At 40.1% G+C, this 18,465-nt stretch overlaps 6 protein-coding genes across 8 annotated transcripts; 2 read left to right on the forward strand and 4 right to left on the reverse strand.

The window, feature by feature from the left end:
- Window positions 1-435: 435 nt before the first annotated feature.
- Window positions 436-1,294, reverse strand: LOC115625875 (small ubiquitin-related modifier 3). 2 transcript variants are annotated; one of them, XM_030521091.1, is made up of 2 exons: window positions 1,086-1,294; window positions 436-973 (listed from the first exon to the last, which is right to left on the reverse strand). In XM_030521091.1, exon 2 carries the CDS (start codon window positions 906-908, stop codon window positions 633-635), a length of 276 nt encoding a protein of 91 aa, XP_030376951.1. In that variant the 5' UTR covers window positions 909-973; window positions 1,086-1,294; the 3' UTR covers window positions 436-632. The 2 variants fall into 2 exon arrangements, with proteins under 2 accessions (XP_030376951.1, XP_030376950.1); XM_030521090.1 differs by having other exon boundaries at window positions 436-976; window positions 1,086-1,291.
- Window positions 1,295-2,886: 1,592 nt separating this feature from the next.
- LOC115625874 (U1 small nuclear ribonucleoprotein 70 kDa) lies at window positions 2,887-4,960 on the reverse strand. 2 transcript variants are annotated; one of them, XR_003995554.1, is made up of 3 exons: window positions 4,820-4,960; window positions 3,275-4,748; window positions 2,887-3,187 (listed from the first exon to the last, which is right to left on the reverse strand). XR_003995554.1 is itself a non-coding variant. In XM_030521089.1 (2 exons), exon 2 carries the CDS (start codon window positions 4,699-4,701, stop codon window positions 3,391-3,393), a length of 1,311 nt encoding a protein of 436 aa, XP_030376949.1. In that variant the 5' UTR covers window positions 4,702-4,748; window positions 4,820-4,960; the 3' UTR covers window positions 2,887-3,390. The 2 variants fall into 2 exon arrangements, 1 of the variants encoding a protein (XP_030376949.1); XM_030521089.1 differs by having other exon boundaries at window positions 2,887-4,748.
- A 278-nt stretch (window positions 4,961-5,238) lies between these two features.
- Window positions 5,239-17,716, forward strand: LOC115626144 (protein cup). The gene is made up of 7 exons (XM_030521408.1): window positions 5,239-5,379; window positions 5,435-5,989; window positions 6,209-7,177; window positions 10,079-10,654; window positions 10,762-11,614; window positions 12,095-12,907; window positions 17,579-17,716. The coding sequence occupies exons 2-7, from the start codon at window positions 5,438-5,440 to the stop codon at window positions 17,590-17,592; spliced, it is 3,777 nt and encodes a 1,258-aa protein (XP_030377268.1). The 5' UTR covers window positions 5,239-5,379; window positions 5,435-5,437; the 3' UTR covers window positions 17,593-17,716.
- On the reverse strand, window positions 7,409-8,882 carry LOC115626146 (probable galactose-1-phosphate uridylyltransferase). The gene is made up of 4 exons (XM_030521410.1): window positions 8,730-8,882; window positions 8,501-8,670; window positions 8,225-8,430; window positions 7,409-8,163 (listed from the first exon to the last, which is right to left on the reverse strand). Exons 1-4 carry the CDS (start codon window positions 8,746-8,748, stop codon window positions 7,506-7,508), a joined length of 1,053 nt encoding a protein of 350 aa, XP_030377270.1. The 5' UTR covers window positions 8,749-8,882; the 3' UTR covers window positions 7,409-7,505.
- On the reverse strand, window positions 14,879-16,539 carry LOC115626145 (serine protease inhibitor 27A). Its single transcript, XM_030521409.1, has one exon. It carries the CDS (start codon window positions 16,354-16,356, stop codon window positions 14,986-14,988), a length of 1,371 nt encoding a protein of 456 aa, XP_030377269.1. The 5' UTR covers window positions 16,357-16,539; the 3' UTR covers window positions 14,879-14,985.
- On the forward strand, window positions 17,241-17,895 carry LOC115626147. Its single transcript, XM_030521411.1, has 2 exons — window positions 17,241-17,493; window positions 17,579-17,895. The coding sequence occupies exon 2, from the start codon at window positions 17,579-17,581 to the stop codon at window positions 17,780-17,782; it is 204 nt and encodes a 67-aa protein (XP_030377271.1). The 5' UTR covers window positions 17,241-17,493; the 3' UTR covers window positions 17,783-17,895.
- The last annotated feature ends 570 nt before the right edge of the window (window positions 17,896-18,465 follow it).

The following is an 18,465-nucleotide window of genomic DNA, read 5'->3' on the forward strand; positions in this document are numbered from 1 at the left end:
TATTTTTCAGACTTCAAAAACTTCCTCAAATAAATAAGTTAGATTAAGTCAATTCTTCGAAAGTAAATAAGAAGTGTTTCTTTCTGTATGCATTAGTTACAATCCAGGTAAAATACTGTTTTTTATATTTATTTTAGGTTAGGTCGAATGCTTTTGGGTTTTAAGATGGCCTGAGTGCGGCGCACATCAATTAGACGTTGTAACCCTAAATAATGCGCATATATAAATATGTAAATAGGGTTTATACAATGCACTAAAAATTCACATCCATACATACATATGTATGTACATACATACATATGTATGTACATACATACATAAAATAAAAAGGTACCCATGTGTGCAAGTAATGCCTAGGCGCGAAATGCAGCCTCGCATAAAGCGGGAAATTCACTCCACCGGCAATTTTCCTTGTAATGCAAAGACTTTTGTATATTGATGTCTTAAATCATAGAATATAGAATGTTTTATTTTTCGGGTATGCTGTTGGTTCTCTTCTATTGTTATTGGCGTTTTGTATGTGCTGATAAGCCGATTACTAATTGTATTTATTTTTTGTTTGTTTCGTACAATATGTTTATGCTCTTATTTGCATTAGTCGTAAAAATGAAGAGTAACTAGCTTAACTATATTTAATAAGCGTTGCCGCCAGTTTGCTGTTGGTACACCTCGATGGTATCGCCCTCCTCCATCTCCAGCGAGGTAGGAGTGTCGTTCTCGTTTATTGGCTGACCGTCAAAGCGGAACCGTACCACCTGCATGGACAGTCCGGCGCGGTCGCAATAGGCGTTCATCAGTTTGCGCAAAGGTGTGTGTTTCTTGATCTTGAATTGGACGACAGCATTATCCTGACCAAGCACCTTCAGATTGATGTGCTCGGTTTCGCCTCCTTTCTTTTCGTCAGACATGTTTTTTTCGTTGAGTGTTGCACTCGCTTGCCGATTTTAGTAAGAAAAAAAGCGAGACGCCGGGGCTGCTGTACAAGATAAAAATATGAAGAAACACGTTGAAATTAATAACAAAACAGTCGAAACTTCATTTAATAACTTTTTGGTAAGTAAATGCGCTCGCGTATATAAATTTACCTGTTTTAAAGAAAATATGCCTCGCTTCACTACGCCAAGCGGCTACACACACGCCAAAAAATGGTTGTTTTCAGCGTTGCTACGAATGCCGAAAATGTGCGAAAATAAAGCACTAAAAGTGCCTGCGACGCTTAGCCAGGGATGGGCAGTTGTTCTATATTTGCTTTTTCCTTGTTATCGATAAGTACTCGCGTTAACTATCGGCAGGTATTTTTTTTGAATTTACAATTGCGGTTTTTACCTATAGTGGAAAAAATTGAATACAGAATCCATTAAATTTCCATAGTTTTCCTTTTGTTTTTCCAATCGGTACATCTTATTGCATATGAATAAATAACATATTTCCCCAAATTTGTTAGAAAAAAAACATGCTATGCCTTTTAATATTTGTGCTTTATTACTTTACGTACTTACGCTAAGACTTAATTTTTTAATTTAATATTGCCCAGTTTCAATTCAAAACAAGTGCGTTTAGTGAAGATAAAGTGTATTCATTGTCTAATCAGTTTCAGAAAAGTCCCTGAGGCTTCGGCAAGTTGATTGCAATAGTAAACTCGACTTAGGAATAGACGGACCACATTATCAACACTGGTCCATTTATCATGGTTTCTACAACCTACTTTTATTGATCTAATACATCAATAGAATTACTCACCCCAAATCGTTTATGATGTTTTTCTCTTTTAAATAAAAACTTTTTCTTAACTTAAAACCAACCCGGTTGTTTAAGTGAATACATCGCATTTGACTTTAATTTTGAAATATAATATATTTGAAATAATATATTTTAAATGAATCCAATTTGACAAATTTTGCAATGACGAAATATTGCTGTGATCTTTGAAACCCTTCAGTGGCAGTGGTGTCAGTGCACAAAAACAATATAGTTTTTCTAAATACTTCTGTAATTTAATGAAAGAATATTCTAAGAATATCCGGACCCGTAATTACCAGTTACCATCCGCCAAGAACAAACCTTTCTATGGTCAAATCCACAATTTGGTCCATTTGTACGGGTGCCACATACAATCACCAAACGTACATGAAAAGATCAAAATCAAAAAATTGATTACATACAATATCAGGTTGATATGAAGCAAGAGTTCTAGAGTTGAACCTGCTGTATTTTGGGTTTATTATCCCTGAAACCTTTCTCTTACACCTGTGGAGCTCCTCGCTTAATCAGTATCCGATTCACGTTTACCAAATCTTACCATTAAACCGACCAAATGAAACTTACAATGTCAGTTTAAGACTCAACAATTACCCGATTGATAAACTTACACACCACATACATTTACAGACAGAGTTACGACAGAGCTACGTATGTGAACCAGGAGAGCCATCACTGGCCTAGAATGGTAAACGCAACACAGAGATTAATGAAAATTGTGAAGGAAGGAATTTACCTGATTGAAGCTTCTATGAATATAATTGGTTTTGGAACTATTTTCCATATAAATATTAAATACTTATGCTCTGTTATTTGTTTGTTTTCACACTCGAGAATTCGGGGGGCGTATGACATTATGTATGTTTATATACATATTAGTGGTATTTTCAGATTTTCATTATTGAAAACTGCAAAAAGATAAAGAAAACAAAAAGGCACGAGTTAGTGCAAATTGGTAAATGGTTAGCTATTATTGTAAATAACTTAAGCAAATCCCACGAACCACCATGGGATCATACCCGAAAAAGTAACCGGCAGTTTCTCGCATTCCTTCCTTCTTCCTCTGTTTGCCGAAACACCAAAAAGCATTCCCGTATACCCCCTTACCAAAGGTGGGGAAACAACAAACACATGAAGACTGCTTTATTTTTACTTACTTTTCATTTTTCTTTTAGTTAAGTTACTTATATATTTAAACGTATTTAAGCTATGCACTTTAGTTGAATTTCGATTTGTGGCTGTTTTCTCTACTTGGGGTTTCTTTTTGTCTCTTCTTTTAGTGAATATTAAAACGTTTGTAGTAAGCTAAAACGCTTCCGTTTTGAGATTATTTTGAAATGCGACCAGGACTTACGGCATCATTTAATAAATAATATCCAAGCCATTTGATTTCTGGTTTTATGTTCGCCGACTCGTCGCTGGCTTTTTGCTATGGAATTCAATTGAGCGTGAAGGGAGGGAGGAGGGGGAATAATTTAAATTCAATAAAGAGTTACAATTATTTTGCACATATTACCAGAGCAGCAGCAGCTCCACATCAGAAATTTAACCCATGGAGCGCAAGACATTAAAATTGTTAAATCAGTGCATACTTTAAGACTTATTAATACCAAAGGATAGATATTCCACAAATTAACGCCACCAAGACTGCTCGCCGGAATTTTGGCCGTTGTCGTTGTTGCTGCTGCTATTGTTGTTATTTCGCCCTATGATCGGGGGTGGTGGCACACTAAACATATTAAGAGGTGGAGGCGGTCGGTATTTCTCCTCGTGCTCGTCATCGACCTCACGTTTAATGGCCGTGTTCTGATAGTCGTTCATTGAATACGTAGGATAGCCATCGTCAATAGGCTCCTCTTTGATTTTAACCATGTCCATATCGCGGAAATCTGGTTTGCGTTCCTTGACATCACGATCGCCAGCTCCGCGATCCCGACGCTCACGCTTCCGCTCACGGCGTTCCCGTGAAGATTCACGATCGCGAGATTTGGAACGCTTCTTTTTCTTGTCACGTTCTCTATCACGATCTCTTCGGTCATAGTCACGTTCCCTGCTGCCGGCGCGTCGTTTCCTACGCTCTCTTGAGCGGCTGCGGGAGCGCCGACCGCGTTCCCTGCTACCGGCGCGTCGTTCTCTTTCCCTGCGATCACGAGACCTTGAGCGACGTCTATCAGCAGGAGCCCCAGGTATTGCTGACCCATAGCGTCCTCCTCGGGCATCTACACCATTGTTGACTCCACGCGCAACCTCTCGATCCTCGCGCTCGCGTTCTAGGCGATACCGCTCCCTTTCTCGCTCGTTGTCCTCGCGACCTGAATGCTTGATGTTTACATCGTTGCCGCCCCGTCTTGTGCCACCGAGACCACCGCCCAGACGTCGCGGCAGCCAGCCCTTGACCGTACGGGCACGCTCCACATCAACCAGTACACGCTTGCTATCAATCTTCTTACCATCGGCGTGCTTGTAAGCCGCATGCATGTCACGTTCGTGTTCATACTCAATAAAGGCGTAGCCCTTGGGTTTACCTGAGTCCTGGTCATGAATGAGCACAATCTTCTTAATGGGACCGTAGAACTCAAACTCGCGGCGCAGTTTCGACTCTGACGTGTCGTAGTTGATGCGTGCTACGAAAAGAGTTCGAAATGGATCCTCTGTGGCATTTTTGATTTCAGTTGGATCCCAAAGCGCTATTTCACGTTCTAGTTTGTAGGCTACCTGCTCTGCTTTTTCACGTCGTCTTCGCTCCAAACGTTCCTGCCGTGTCTCAACTGTTTTCGGAAGTGGCGTATCTTTTGGATCTTCAAAGTCGGTCATGAAATTGGCTACGCCCAGATAGCCGCGTGATTTCTTTTCGTGTGGCAGCTTATCCACCGGCGGCATAAATGGTATTGGATCCCTTGCGGCGAATAACGCCAAGAGATTCGGCGGTAGATATTGTGTCATATTGCAATATATTTATTACCTTTAAAAGCGTTCCGTCAGATACAGTTCTAGACACATAAAAGAGAGGTTATGTTCAGCTTTGTTTATGAGACTAACAATGATTTGTCTTAATACGTACTCTTGCATCCATTCGTTATGGTATTGTTAATCTTGTACTTTTATGAAGTACAGTACGTTAATACCTAGATCGGCACTGAAAAACTGTAAATCTCTACTACAAACCAATGCGATGAAAAAGATGTAACTTTTTTCTTAGCACAAAATGGTTGTGTAGGGTTGCATATAGCGGTTGCCGATTACCTATCGATTAATGACGAGGGCGGCATAGTTTAGATTGCGCTGGACGCAACTGTTATGATTTGATATTGTTGTAGTAGCTGCAATAACACAGTCAACGAATTTGTATTAGTCTTAATTTCGAATGTTTTACAGATTAATTGTTATTTTGATAAAATGTAACTCAAATATCTATCGGAACTAGTCCATCCAATTAGTGGTAGGGTAATGGCAACACTATTTTGTTCACCGCCGACACACACATTCATAGATTGCAAGAGCTAAATAACGGCATTTTTGATCTCGTCACAAACGTGGATTTCATTTTGCAATTTTGAGTGTTTTATTTGTGAAAAATACAAAGTGTTTTCGTAATAATTAATATTTTAAAGTAAATAACAAGTAAGTGCATTAAGAGAAAAGTTCTTCAGCTACTATTAAGCAGTATATTAAACAGGCAATGTCGGAAAGTTCAATGCAAATGGCTGAAATTCAGACTGAGGGAGTAAGCGGTAATAAGACCATAAAGCCCGAAGAAAATGGCGCTGGCGCCGTAGAAACTAAACTTATGCGCCCTATGAGCGAAAGAAGCGAATGTTTGAGTCAAGAGCCGAAGGAGCAGCGCAAAGTAATACGCAAATTAATTAATCCTGTTGTAGTCAACAACACCGATGTAGCTACCGAGACAGAGAAATTGTTGACCCCTGTTGATACAAGCAAATCTGTGCACCTGCCGCCGCCCCCGCCACCTCCGACGCCTGTGCAAGCTCCTTTGCCAACAACTCAGCCCATTTTATTACAAGCAACAATGGCTTTGCAAGCCGAAGAAGATGAAAGTTTTACTGAAAAGTGGGAAGATCCATGTGCGCCACCACCACCGCCGCCAATGCCGTCAAATACGTTTTTATCAGCCGGCTTTGGTTTTTTGAAATTAGGCGCCACAAAACTGAAGGACGCTTTGGAGGAAGCCATAGCGAAAATGGAGATTGCCAAACGGCAGGACCAGGATACAGTAAGTTTACTTGTGTATAGTAACATATTTCTTGATTTTTGGCAATGACATACAATTTGTGTATTAAATTTCTGTATTTCTTTTATTCATATTTTTCGGTTATATATATTTGTTCAAAATTAATAGCAATTAATTGCGCAGTCTGTGCATTATATAATACCCAATTTGTACACCCCATTCATGCATTCTTTCTATCTTTAATTGTCCTTTGCGTCTTAGTCGTGTCTGATGTTGGATGAAATAAAAGTCGATGCTATGGAAATGTCACCCAGAAGTTCGAATGATGTGTCTGTTGTGTCCGCGTCCAAATTCTCCAATGCTCTTATTGTTCACCCCAAATGGAACAAGTCAGCTGCCATACTTCAAATCGAGCGCACTATTAAAGTTGGCCATTTATTGGCAAAACAAAATAAGGTTCAAGCCACCATTTCTAGCGAGGCCATACCCCTGCATCCAGTTGGGGTTGCTTCAGTCGCCACAGTTGCTCCAGTTCCCAAAACTAGAGTCAGCAAAACGCCCAAGGCTGGAAGCACGGAGGCTCCCCCGGAGTCAGATGAAGGTCTATCGTTACAGGTGCTATCGGCACGTGCCTCTACACCATACACTCAGCCAACAACCATGCTATCCTGCACGGCTGTGAGCTGCGATTTGGAGCATGAGTCACAGCACATGAGTCCAACAAAGGTAGAGCAAATAAAAAAGCTACCAACAGCATTGGAGTCTACATCGCAACAGCCCATGAAACGCCTTTCATCTGTGGCTACGGCCAAGCCTGGCAATTTGCGCCAACCCAAGAGTCGGCTACTTTCTACCTCGCAATCTGGAAACACTTATATCTTCCAGTACACCCGCGTTCATCTGCTTGAAATACGCAATGAAATGATTAGTGCGCTTGTGCATTGCGCCAAAGAAAGCATGTCCTTTATGCCACGCATCGCTACGTGTGATGATATTGAGCTGGAAGCGCGACTGCGACGCATGAATCTCTGGCGCACTGTCGGGGACCATGGACATGCCGTTCGAGGCAGCAGCGGCTTCCGTTCGAGCAGTAATTTTAAGCCCCCGCGGTATATTAACAATGTTGCCATCGCTGAGTGCATGCCAGCTTTCTATAAGAACAAAACAAAACAGCAAATCGTTAACGACGAGTCCATTATACAGAGTCAGCCACCCCAAGCGGAATTCCAGGTAAGCCGAGAAATATTTCTTTAGCTTGTATCAAACCATTGTTAAAACGGTGTTTAAAACATACCTAAAAAGTTATCTTCTGCTGCACCGAGTGAGGACAGACCTAGGATAGCTATAAAGTGGGATTTTTATGCTCTTCACCAATGTTTGTGTCTCTTTTTCTATGATTATCGAGCACGTAGATATGTATTATGGCGTGAAAATAGACCCAGTCTATTCTTGTTGCATTGATACATTTAAAAAAGACAACATTTTTATTGATTTTATTTAGTGTAGAGTCACAATTTATACATAAGTGCCATTTGGAATCAAGAAATTCGGAATTATATCACTTGGTAAGATAGTGTCTATCACCATCTACTTCTCGCAATCTTTGAGCGGCCTGCTCAGCTGTTAAGTCTCGCTGTGCCATAGCCAACAGCTCAAATCCCACCATGAACTTTCGAATTGTTGCCGAACGTAATAACGGTGGATAATAGATTCCATGCAGAGTCCAATGGGCAGTGGATGAATTTGCGTTTTCAGCGCCTGTGGGAGCACCATGCCAGCCCATAGAATAGGGAAAGGAGCATTGAAACAAATTGTCGTACTTGGTAGTTAACTGCTTAATTGTCCAGGCCAGACTTTCACGCTGTTCCTTAGTCAGGTCATTGATGCGCTTGTTATTGTTCCGCGATATGATCATGGTTTCAAATGGCCAGGCTGCCCAATAGGGCACTACCACCAACCAATCCTTATGCTCGATGACAATACGCTCACGTCGTTCCACCTCACGCTCCACATAATCGCTGAGCAATGGGCGTTCATTAGTAATGTAGTAGGATCGTAGGCGTTCGTGCTTAACTTGTGGTTCTGTCGGCAAAAACGAGCATGCCCAGATTTGACAGTGTGGATGCGGATTTGAGCAGCCCATGGCGGCGCCTTTGTTCTCAAAGATTTGCACCCACACATATTTGGTACTCAGCTCGTTGAATTGATTGATCCATCTACAAAAGAGGGTAGAAAATTGTAATAGAAATTTCTTTCCAAATGACTAACTAAACTTACTCATTGATAACAACTCCTATTTCCGTGAGGCTCATGGTGGGCAGGGTTAGATTTGACTTCGGATGAAAGCACATCACACGGCAAGTTCCGCGGGCAGGTGCTGTTTGGAAAAGTGGATCATCGCCAGTTGGCGGCGAGGGCACTTCTTCAAGCAGTGCCGGAAAGTCATTGTCAAATACATAGGTGCTGGTGTAGGCGGGTGTTTGCTGTAGGAAAACCAGAAATATTTTAAGCATTGGACGTATAATTGTGCTCAACATTCATGCTGTTACATACAATGCCATTGGGACGTTTTACTCCTGGACAAAGGGGATTGTTGGGATCGAATTCGGGCAGCTCGTTCTTTTGTGCCGCCTCCTCTTGACCCGACCAAGGTCGCAGCATGCGATGCGGACACACCAGCACCCATTGACCAGTCAATGGATTAAGGCGTCTATGTTGATGCTCTATTAATTGAAATGCCTTAGCAAACCAACTTCATAGTTACACAAGAGAGCGGACTTACCCGTTGCCACAAACTGCATGGTGTTAATAAATATAAAACGCAATCAGTGCATGCAATATATAGGTTAACTATAGGTATGATTACAGTTGTTCGAGAGCCCACGATGTCAGCACAATGTCAACTAACATTAAAACGTTTTGTACATGCTTCGTTCGTCGCGGATCACTCCCCACTTGTTTACTTGATACTAGTCGAAGTGTAGTTGATAGTGTTTCTGACTTTCTCATTTTTTTAGTACTCTCCCTCTCTCTTTGTTTGGTTGTTTACTTGGTTTATCAGCTGCTTTGCCTTACCAGCTGGCCCCTCGTAAATAACCATCACCGGCAAATGAAGCTAGTGATGGGCTTTTGTGCGGCTAATCGCGGCAATTACTTTTCGAATTAAAAGAGCCAAAAATTCATTGAGTAGTCATAATTAAGATAATCCGAATTATAAGGCATTCAATATATTTTTAAATTCTGTATCCGATACGTAAAAGTTGGAAAGTATGTAAACGATAGAAAGAGGAATGAACCATTTCAGATACTTAGTTTTAGAAACATACATACATATGTATGTATGTATGTCGATCGATGTAGACATGATTATAGTCTTTTGTTTAAAAGCAAGTGACACACCATTCCAGGCTTACCTACCACAAACCATATTAGATGATTTATTTATTTATTTTATTCATTTGTTGCTTGCTTGAAATATCATAATAATTTAGTGTTTTCGTGATTCACATGTATGCTCTCTCTGAGATGAAAATTAATCACGACGAGAGAGCACCTCTCTGAAATGAAAATTAATCACTACAGAAGAACCGTTATATTTTGTTTCTATTTTGCTTTATATTCTTATTTGCGTCATCAGATTAGCGCCACTTAACGAAATTTTAGTTATCTCGTTTAGTTTAAGTCGACGTTCAGTTTAGGGAGGGAAACAGTCTTATCTTTGGAGGAAAAAAACAAAGATTAAAGCTTACAAATGGCAGAAAAAAGGGTAGATATAGAAAAACGACTGTCTGTTTTGCTCGAAATAAGGAAGAGAATAAAAAAAGGGCGGCAACAATCAAGTAGTGTTCCAAGGCAATAGAAGAGTCATTAAGAGAAGCTTCAAATTCTTACGACTCGTCCGCTCAAATTAGATAAAATCTGGTGTTAAGTCGAACTTATCATCGGTATAAAGAGTTATTAGGGGAGTAAAAAAAACCGCACAGTTAGATAATATAGAACATTAACTGAGAATCTAATGGGGGACGCTAATCTGACGACGCGCAAGTACATATCTGTATGTAGGCTTCATATGCAAAACTAATAACGAAATGTTATTGAACCAAACCTGTCTTGTATTCTTAACTTTTAAAGGATCCCGCTATTGTCAATCAACGGCGCATCGGAAGTGGACGTTTACCGTACTCTAAAATGTCCTTTAACCATATTGACTACAATCAGTCATACAATTCCAAACCTTTTATGGACGATACTGACACAAAGCATAACAAAGGAAATATGAGTGGGCTGCAATTTTTTGATAATGGAAATATGAACACCACCAACACCAAGAATGCATCATCAATGGGTGGCAATCAGGCTATAACACATACAAAGGCTCGCAATGAGAACGAGATAATGGGAACAAATGATTCAGTTGAAGACCTACATCAAGCCAATGAGAATTATGTGAAGCGTGTCATGTCTGGATTCCTTGTGGTTTCCAAGCCGAAATCGCGTGAAACGGATGACAGACATCATCGTCGCTACAGAAATCAGAACGAGGAACCAGAGTGGTTTAGTTGTGGTCCAACATCAAGACTTGATACCATCGAGTTGTGCGGTTTTGATGAAGATGAAGAGAAAATGTTAAAAGAGGGAAAAGCGGATATGAATGGGCACATGTTAAGCGATGAGGATAAGGAGCATTCAATGCATAAAACTCATAAGGTAAGCAGCAGGATTTTAAATAATGTGTCTGTGCATTAAGATTATTTGCTTTAAAATAATTTAATGTCCAATCTGTAATTTTCAATGTTGATTTTACGTTTTGTTAGATGGATCACAGTAAATACAAATGGCAACCAACATCCGATTCGAATGGCATAACACGAAACAAATTCATGGCCAAGAATGATACCAACAATAATAGCAATACGGAAAATTTGAACAAAATGCACCTGGATGTGGAAATGCAAATGAAGGATGATAAGCAGAACGTTCGTCAGTTTCAATATGATAAGTTCAATCCGAATAAACAGAGCTTCGAGGGTAACAACTATAGGCGTGTAGTTGGTGGTGACGATGGCCACAATATACCCCGTCCTCTACAGAACAAACAACAAGGCCACTTCAATAATAACTCGAAATTCATGTCATTTTTTGGCAAAAAGAACGCCCAACAGGCACATGAACGATTCGAGAAGAACAGCTCATCGTCCTCGCTTAATGAGTTCTTTAAGCAAACAATCGTTCATAATCAGAACCAAAACCACAACAATGGCACCAATGTAAGCAACAAAGCGCATGTTGAGCATAAGAGCCAACAAATGCAATCTGTTGACCAATTGGAGGCTAAATGGCGTCGAAATTCGTTGACAGCAGTCGGCGATTTAACAACTAATACTCTCAGTAACGGCAATAATAATAATAATGCGGACAGTTTTCAGAAACTGATTGGCGCCTTGAGCATGAATAAGCCCCAATCGTTGCAAACTATGCCGCCACCGCTGACCAATGATGCTATTTCCAGCTTCATATTGCAACAGCAACAATATCAGCAGCAACAGCAAAAACAGCAAGTGCTCATTCAGCAGCAGCAGCAACAAACCGCCTATTTGGCCAGCTTGCAGTTAAAAGCCATACTCGGACGTGCCGACACCCAATTGCTGCTACTGCGCTTGACAAAAGGTATACACTCATATAATGCTCCCTTTTTGGGTCTCAATACTAGCTTCTTTAATATATTCTTATTCAATTGTTAGGTTTTCGCGCTAAAGTTTTGCTTAGATTATTGGTGGAAAAGATATGAATAGCTTAGACTTGTAATAACTTCTTAGCGTCCACAATTTTTCCATTTCCTCCAAATAAATCTATAGGGAAGACTATAAGCAGTTTTAATAAAAAGACAGTTTGATGCGTATCTTTATGAAGCCACATAAACTGGCCAAAGAACGAACAAACTATAAATTTCTTGCATAAAAGCTTAGTGTTTAGATATTAACATGAACTGATCTGTCGCCTAACTAATAGGGGCTAGCTTGTAGTTCTTTAAAGATGGTAGGGAGTCACAATAAACGACTTTTACGAACACTGAGGGCCGTACTCGCTTTTAATCTACCCCAGTACATTTTTCGAAGAGATGCTATTGATCGTTCTTACATCTTACAGGCGAAATCTCTAAGCATGGTCTTTTAGTGCAGTTGGCCAACCCACGCCTTTCTCACACAGATCGTGAGGCCATTACTGCCGTACTGCAGTTCACGAACACTCAGCAACAGCAGCAACAACATCAGCAGCAGCTAGAGATGCTCTCCAGCACTGTAATTGCCAATCAGCTACAGAATCTTCACAACTTGGCCGTTGTACAGCAGACAATAGCGGCTCGTATGCAGCAACAACAGCAGCTGCCAATGCAACAGCAACAGCAGCAGACACAGCCACAACAGGTTTCTCATGAGGATTTGCAGACCCATGCTAACATAATAATGCGCAATGCGCTCTTGAAACGCAAAATGGAGGAGCAATCATCCAAGCTGCTCAATTTTCAAATGGCACCCAACAAGCAACAGCAACCGCAGCAGCAGCAGCATCAACAACATCAACGGGTTGCACGTTCTATGCCCACTCATGACTCAAATACATTGCTAAATGCTCTGTTGTCTGGGGGCAATCATCATCAGAGCACTGCTAGCATGATGCAATCGCATCAGCAACTGCAACAGCAACGTCGTACCAATAAAAGCACGCATGGTGACTCCAATGTGCGATTCGTCGAAAATGCAAATTTCCAAACTGGCGAAACGGCCCAAACCCATTTTCCACTGACTAATAACAACAGCAACGGTATGCACGGCCTTCAGATTTCGGCGCAGCATCAGCATCAGCAGCAACCCAAGATCAAGAACAATAACAATGTTATCAGTTTTAATAAATCGCACATTCCATCCGCCCAGCCAGTGCCGATGATGTCCAATGGTGGAGGTAAGTCTTCAAAGCTATTATTTACCCATGCTTCAAGTATTCTTTAGCTGTCTACATTAAATAACCTAGAGGAAATTGTGGATATCATTTCTATCTATTTTCTAATGAATTTGATTGATTGTTTGATTCGTTATTCCTCCCATTCCCCAAAAAGTGTGGTTTCAAAGGGTATTTAAAGTTCAATATGACAAATATTTGTTGCTCATCTCGTGTTTGAATTATCATTATGTTAAATCGCAGATAAGATCGGTTGAAGCCTGTTTGTTACCTTTGGATTAGTCTGCGGTTGGAATTTCCAATTCTGGTTAACCACACATTAAGAATATACGATGTTCGTTTGGTTTATAAACAAATGGGGTATTTTGTATTGTAATCTTTCAAGAGTATAATTATATGTATATTACACCGGAGACAAAGCTATAGGCGACTTATGCTTTTCTATGGTAGGAATAGCCCAATTAATAAATCTTTTTATAAAGAAACAATAAGGTAATGAAGTAAGAAACCAAATTATTGTATTTCTTGCTGTAACTTTGTTATTTCAATACACATTGAGGGTCCGATAGTTTTTCTAGTAAAAGAAGCTTTCCGAACGCCTCTTTGGATATAATATAAGGTAAAGACTCATTGCTCTTAACGTTTCTAGATGGCAGTAGCTGGTTTATTTCAAGTAACAGTCATATTTAATACAGCTAATTTTTAGCCTGTGTTGGCCACATCGATCAAGATGTTTGTTGATATGTCAATTGAAACGTATTGTATTTGTATTCAGATAAATAAGTTCCTCATGACGGAAGTGACTTGAATTACTTTTTTGAAAATTGTGGAATTTTTCTGTTTATTTTACGAGCATGATTTCGAGATTGGTTACATATATACTCGCATATATTATTAATCGAATTTTATGTAAGAGTTCCATACAACTACTACCTTGTGTAAATACTGCAGGCGCGGCTACACAGCAACTTCTAAAGGCAACGCCAAAAAACCCTAAACGACCCCTTATATAAATCCATACTTAAATATATAAATATTTAATGAACGGCAGTGAACTTGAGCGCTGCGTCAAATATGTCTGCAGTTGTTTTAAGATACTTTCCAAGCTTTTTCGGGATATATATTTGTGTGCATCTTACCAGAAGGGTACACTAAGAAGTCGAATTTTTTTAGGAATTATGTTGTAGGTACAATTGAGTCGACCTTTCCGACCTTTTATCGCCATTATTTAATCATACTTATAACCATCGACCACTTTATATCCATATTTATTTTGTATTAGTAATTAATTCATGAAGGAATTCCTTAAGTACATCCAGTCAGGTTCTTTCTAACCTAGCAATGGTTGATTCATAAAAGTTAATTGCACTATCTGTTAAAAGACCATTGAATTGAACGAATATACTCGTACATACTGTGCATACGTCAATAAGCAATGACTGCCCTATTCTCAGCTGTGGAGTTGTTTGCTTACTTTTGCCCGACTCCGAGCCCAAGCCTGTGAATCATGTGCAAAATAAGTGGTTTTCCATGTACCCCAAATGCATATACATAGAGCGTTTGAGTTCCCAATTAACAATGGGGGTGCTCTATCTCAGTTCAAGTGTGTATTTTTACGTCTCTATATGGCTGTGGAATTCCCGAGCTTAAAATATTTGCGTCTCCGCTTGTAGAGTGTTCAATGAAAACCGAGGTTAGGCATAGCGTAGTCTGTCGAGTGGACACATAGCCCGACGGGCACGTAAGGGGGCCGTGCGCTTTATCAGTTGAGTGCTCACAAAAAATATACAATTGCTGGTGCCGCCGGTGATTAAAAATCATGTCAAGAGCATCTCTTGCGGCATACTTCACAAGAAATTTGTAAAACCTACATAATATTTGGACACCTGGAATACATATATCAAGCTAGTAGATCCAACAAGATTGTTTTCGCTGTATGGCCCCAGTTTCTCGCTATAAGTGTTTACCAATAGATTAAGCTGTTATGGAATTCTTTATTATTGTTACAATTAATTATTACATTGAGCGCAGCTAATGAATTGCTCTTGTCAATCGTTATTAATACTAATAAAAATCGCGGCTTAATGCACATATGGATCGTGAACTTTGCCGGCAAATAATATGTTGCCAGTAGATTCCTCCTCGATGAAGAACACAAATGGTCGATTCACATTGAACTCTTGAATGACGGTGCTGCCACCGAATTTGTTCTCAATTTCTACCACTGTGGCTGCATAGGCTTCTGTGCCCTTCTCATTGACATCTATGCCTGCTTTTTGTACAATTTCGGAGACCTTAACCTTGCCAGCAACATCGGAGCCACGCGACAGTCCCGGTAACGAAGCGCTGTCTGTGAATATCTCCTGTATGCCCAACGTTTTCAGAGTGTCCCTCAAGTTACGCTTGTAGTCGAAGCGGAATTTAGGTAGCGTGACTTTAACCTTAACCTCCTCCATTGCCCACTGGGAACTCTTCAGCTCATCATTCTCCAGGGCTTGCAGCATTGCGCCAATGCCATCAACTGCATCCGGCAGTAGAACAAACATTGAATTTTTCCCCTTGTATGGCAGACGCAAAATCTTGGCCTTCAGCTTCTCAGACTTGTAGTAATAAAAGTATTCCGTCTGCTCCATAACCTCCACACGCTGCTGGTCGTCCAGAGTGCGATGGAATATGCTCTGATAGCTGCTGGGGAATTGACGGAGCCACACGCCATTGAAGTAGATTAAATTGGTGAGCAGCATGACACTGTCTTTGATATTGGTCTCCGTGACCAAATTTTGCAGGCGTCCATTGGTCGCGTTGCTGGCCCAGTCGTTAATGGAGGCCAACGCTGCATTCACATCGCTAAAGTCGAGAGCCTCCAGCTCTGTGTCATAGAAGACCTTAAGAGTAGCCGCGAATTTCTGCTGCGTCTCAATGAAGCTGTCGGTGAAGAGTTTGGTGCGCACATTCAGCATGTTGTGCAGTTGATTCTCTTTCTTGAAAGAGTTGAGCGTCTTGCGATAGAATTCTCGCAAATTATTCTGCGACTTGATGTCCGTCTGTGTGCCGATCAGTTCCTGTTGCGTGCGTGTGCCCTGGCCGGCTGCCTCTGAGAGCAGGGCAAGCACCAATTTCACGGAGAAGGGCGAAATGATCACATTGTTGGGCCCCGCCTCGTCTTGCAGCACAGTCTTTAGCAATTGCCAGGAGAACTGATCATGCGAATCGCTTCGAAATGGCACATAGGTGTCGATGTCATCGTATGAGGTCGAGGGCACGGCGGTAGGCAATGGAACAGACGACACATTTGTGTCAAACAGGCCTGAGGGTGTTGTTGCTCCTGTTTCTTTCTGTGTGGGTATGGAGTTACCAATTGCGGATTTAAATTGGAACAGCAGCAGGAGCAGCAAGATGAGTGGGAGCGGCATTCCTCCTTTTAATAAATGTGCCTGCGCTTTGCTTAACATTTTGTTTGTATTGATTTCAATATTGACGCACTTTTGGGTTTTATTATTTTTTATGTCACGTTTCTTTTTTCATTTGTGTCCGTTGTCTCTGCCAAATGACAAAAACAAAAAACAACTGTTAAAGTTGCTGCGCTGAGCGTGCGAGGAGAACCGTTTTGTGCACTGTTCCAACTGAGAATGACTCAAATGTTTTTGTAGCCAGCGCTTTTTAAAAACCAGCTTTCGCTCTGACGTTGTATTTGTATGGGAGTCCCGCTAAGCTGCGCGTCACAGCATCACGCTCACAGACAGCTTACACACTCAAGCACAGCTTACACACTCAAACACACTGAAGAAGCAGCAAAAAACAGACTCTGTGTTGTGTCTGCCCTGCGGCGGAACTGATTAAATAATTTATTATGCTCGTAATCGGCAAGCCGAGCTCTAATTCTATGCTCTCTCTCTCTCTCTCTCTTCGAATCTTGTTGTGCTCAAAATGTCTTGCTATTGAATACTGATAATGATAATATGTTAATGGGTTCATGAGTTTGATTGCTGAATTCTTGCATAACAGTTTTACCCTACCTGTGGTCAAGGAACTTGTTTTACGTAGAATAAAAATAGCTTATAAGTTTAAAGTCCGGTTAACGAGTCTCCGAAGCCAGTTAGAACACAATTTTTTAACTTTCGTAGGTAAAAATAACCAAGAAATGTAGAGAAAACTTAAACATAAATATGTTTCTCAATCATTTGCTAAATCTTTTTTTGTATAAAAAACCAAATCAAGCTTATTAATTGAGTTGAATTCTTGGGGTTTTCCGCCACCCAAGAACTAAAAACTATGACAACACTGTGCCTGAATTCAGTGTTGCCCAATACTGAAAAATATCAGCTGTCGAAATTTTATGCGTTGATGTAACATTGCCGGGCGAGGAGTATTATTTGCGGATTGTTTTCAATTTAACTTTTGGTTCAATAACGTGCAATGCAAATACGTCGACCACGTGGAGTAACAATACCTCAGTTAATGGTTGTAACCGCAATTGGTTTTCTGGGCGGCGTTTACATTTGGAAGCCTCTTATTCTGAAATTTAAAAACGAAAACGAGCAAAACAAGACACCAGAAGCAACCTCTACAGCTGCGGCAAATCCAACAAAGTGCGGAAATAATATACCATATATCTCACATCCGTACAATAAATTCTTCTAATAAAAATAATCAATCTTTTTGTACATTTTTCAGATGAGCTTCATTAATGGTTTTAAGAAGTTTAGTGGCACGACTGTCGGTTTGATGGCCATCGGCGTCGGTTCTACTTTCATATTAGTTATTGGCCATCGCTTTATAGTTAGGCCTCTGATGAATAAAAAGCGTCGCCTGGACGCAGAAGCCTATGCCGACTACATATTTCAACAGGAATCCGAGAGGAGACAACGTACAACATAACAGAAGGAACTGAAAATGAAGATCGCACCCTGTAACGACTGGGCTGCCGTTTTTTACAACATGATCATCAAAAACCGATTCATTTTATAAATAAAAACAAATATAAATTTCAATGAAATACAATTGCAATCATTGAAGCAAGGTGCACCTATTATGTTTTAGAAGGGACAATTATTTTAATAGTATGGTTTGTGAATTCCCAATTTTGGTACTTGGAGAAAAAAGTTATAAACTATTTATGTTATATGATTTAAAAAGTAGTCCTTTTCAGTAAACTTAGAATGAAATTTTTTATTTAAGAATTTAAGAAAAAATTGAAGTGCTTAACTGTTGTGAAATTTGAAGATAATAAAAATAAAATGTTTAAGCTTTGAAATATCAGAGTATTATGTATGAAATTTGCAATAAATATTATTGTAACTTATAAAAATCAAATCTACACAAAACACCTTTATACAATTTATTGATCACATACTTATTTATAAAAAAAACATTGAGCTTGTTGAAAATCAAACAGCAGAAGAATGTAAATCCAATAACGGCTTCGTTGTGAAAAAGGCGCCTCTCACTAGAAAAGCTTTGACGCTTTTACAGTTAGACCACACAAACTCAAATTTGAGCTGCTAACGGCACAATTGCAGCAGATGAAAACGCAACAGAGGTAAAATATTACACTCAGTTTT

The sequence above is a fragment of the Scaptodrosophila lebanonensis genome, unplaced genomic scaffold, assembly GCF_003285725.1.
Source record: "Scaptodrosophila lebanonensis strain 11010-0011.00,11010-0021.00 unplaced genomic scaffold, SlebRS2 tig00000080-arrow-pilon, whole genome shotgun sequence".
Classification (NCBI taxonomy): domain Eukaryota; kingdom Metazoa; phylum Arthropoda; class Insecta; order Diptera; family Drosophilidae; genus Scaptodrosophila; species Scaptodrosophila lebanonensis.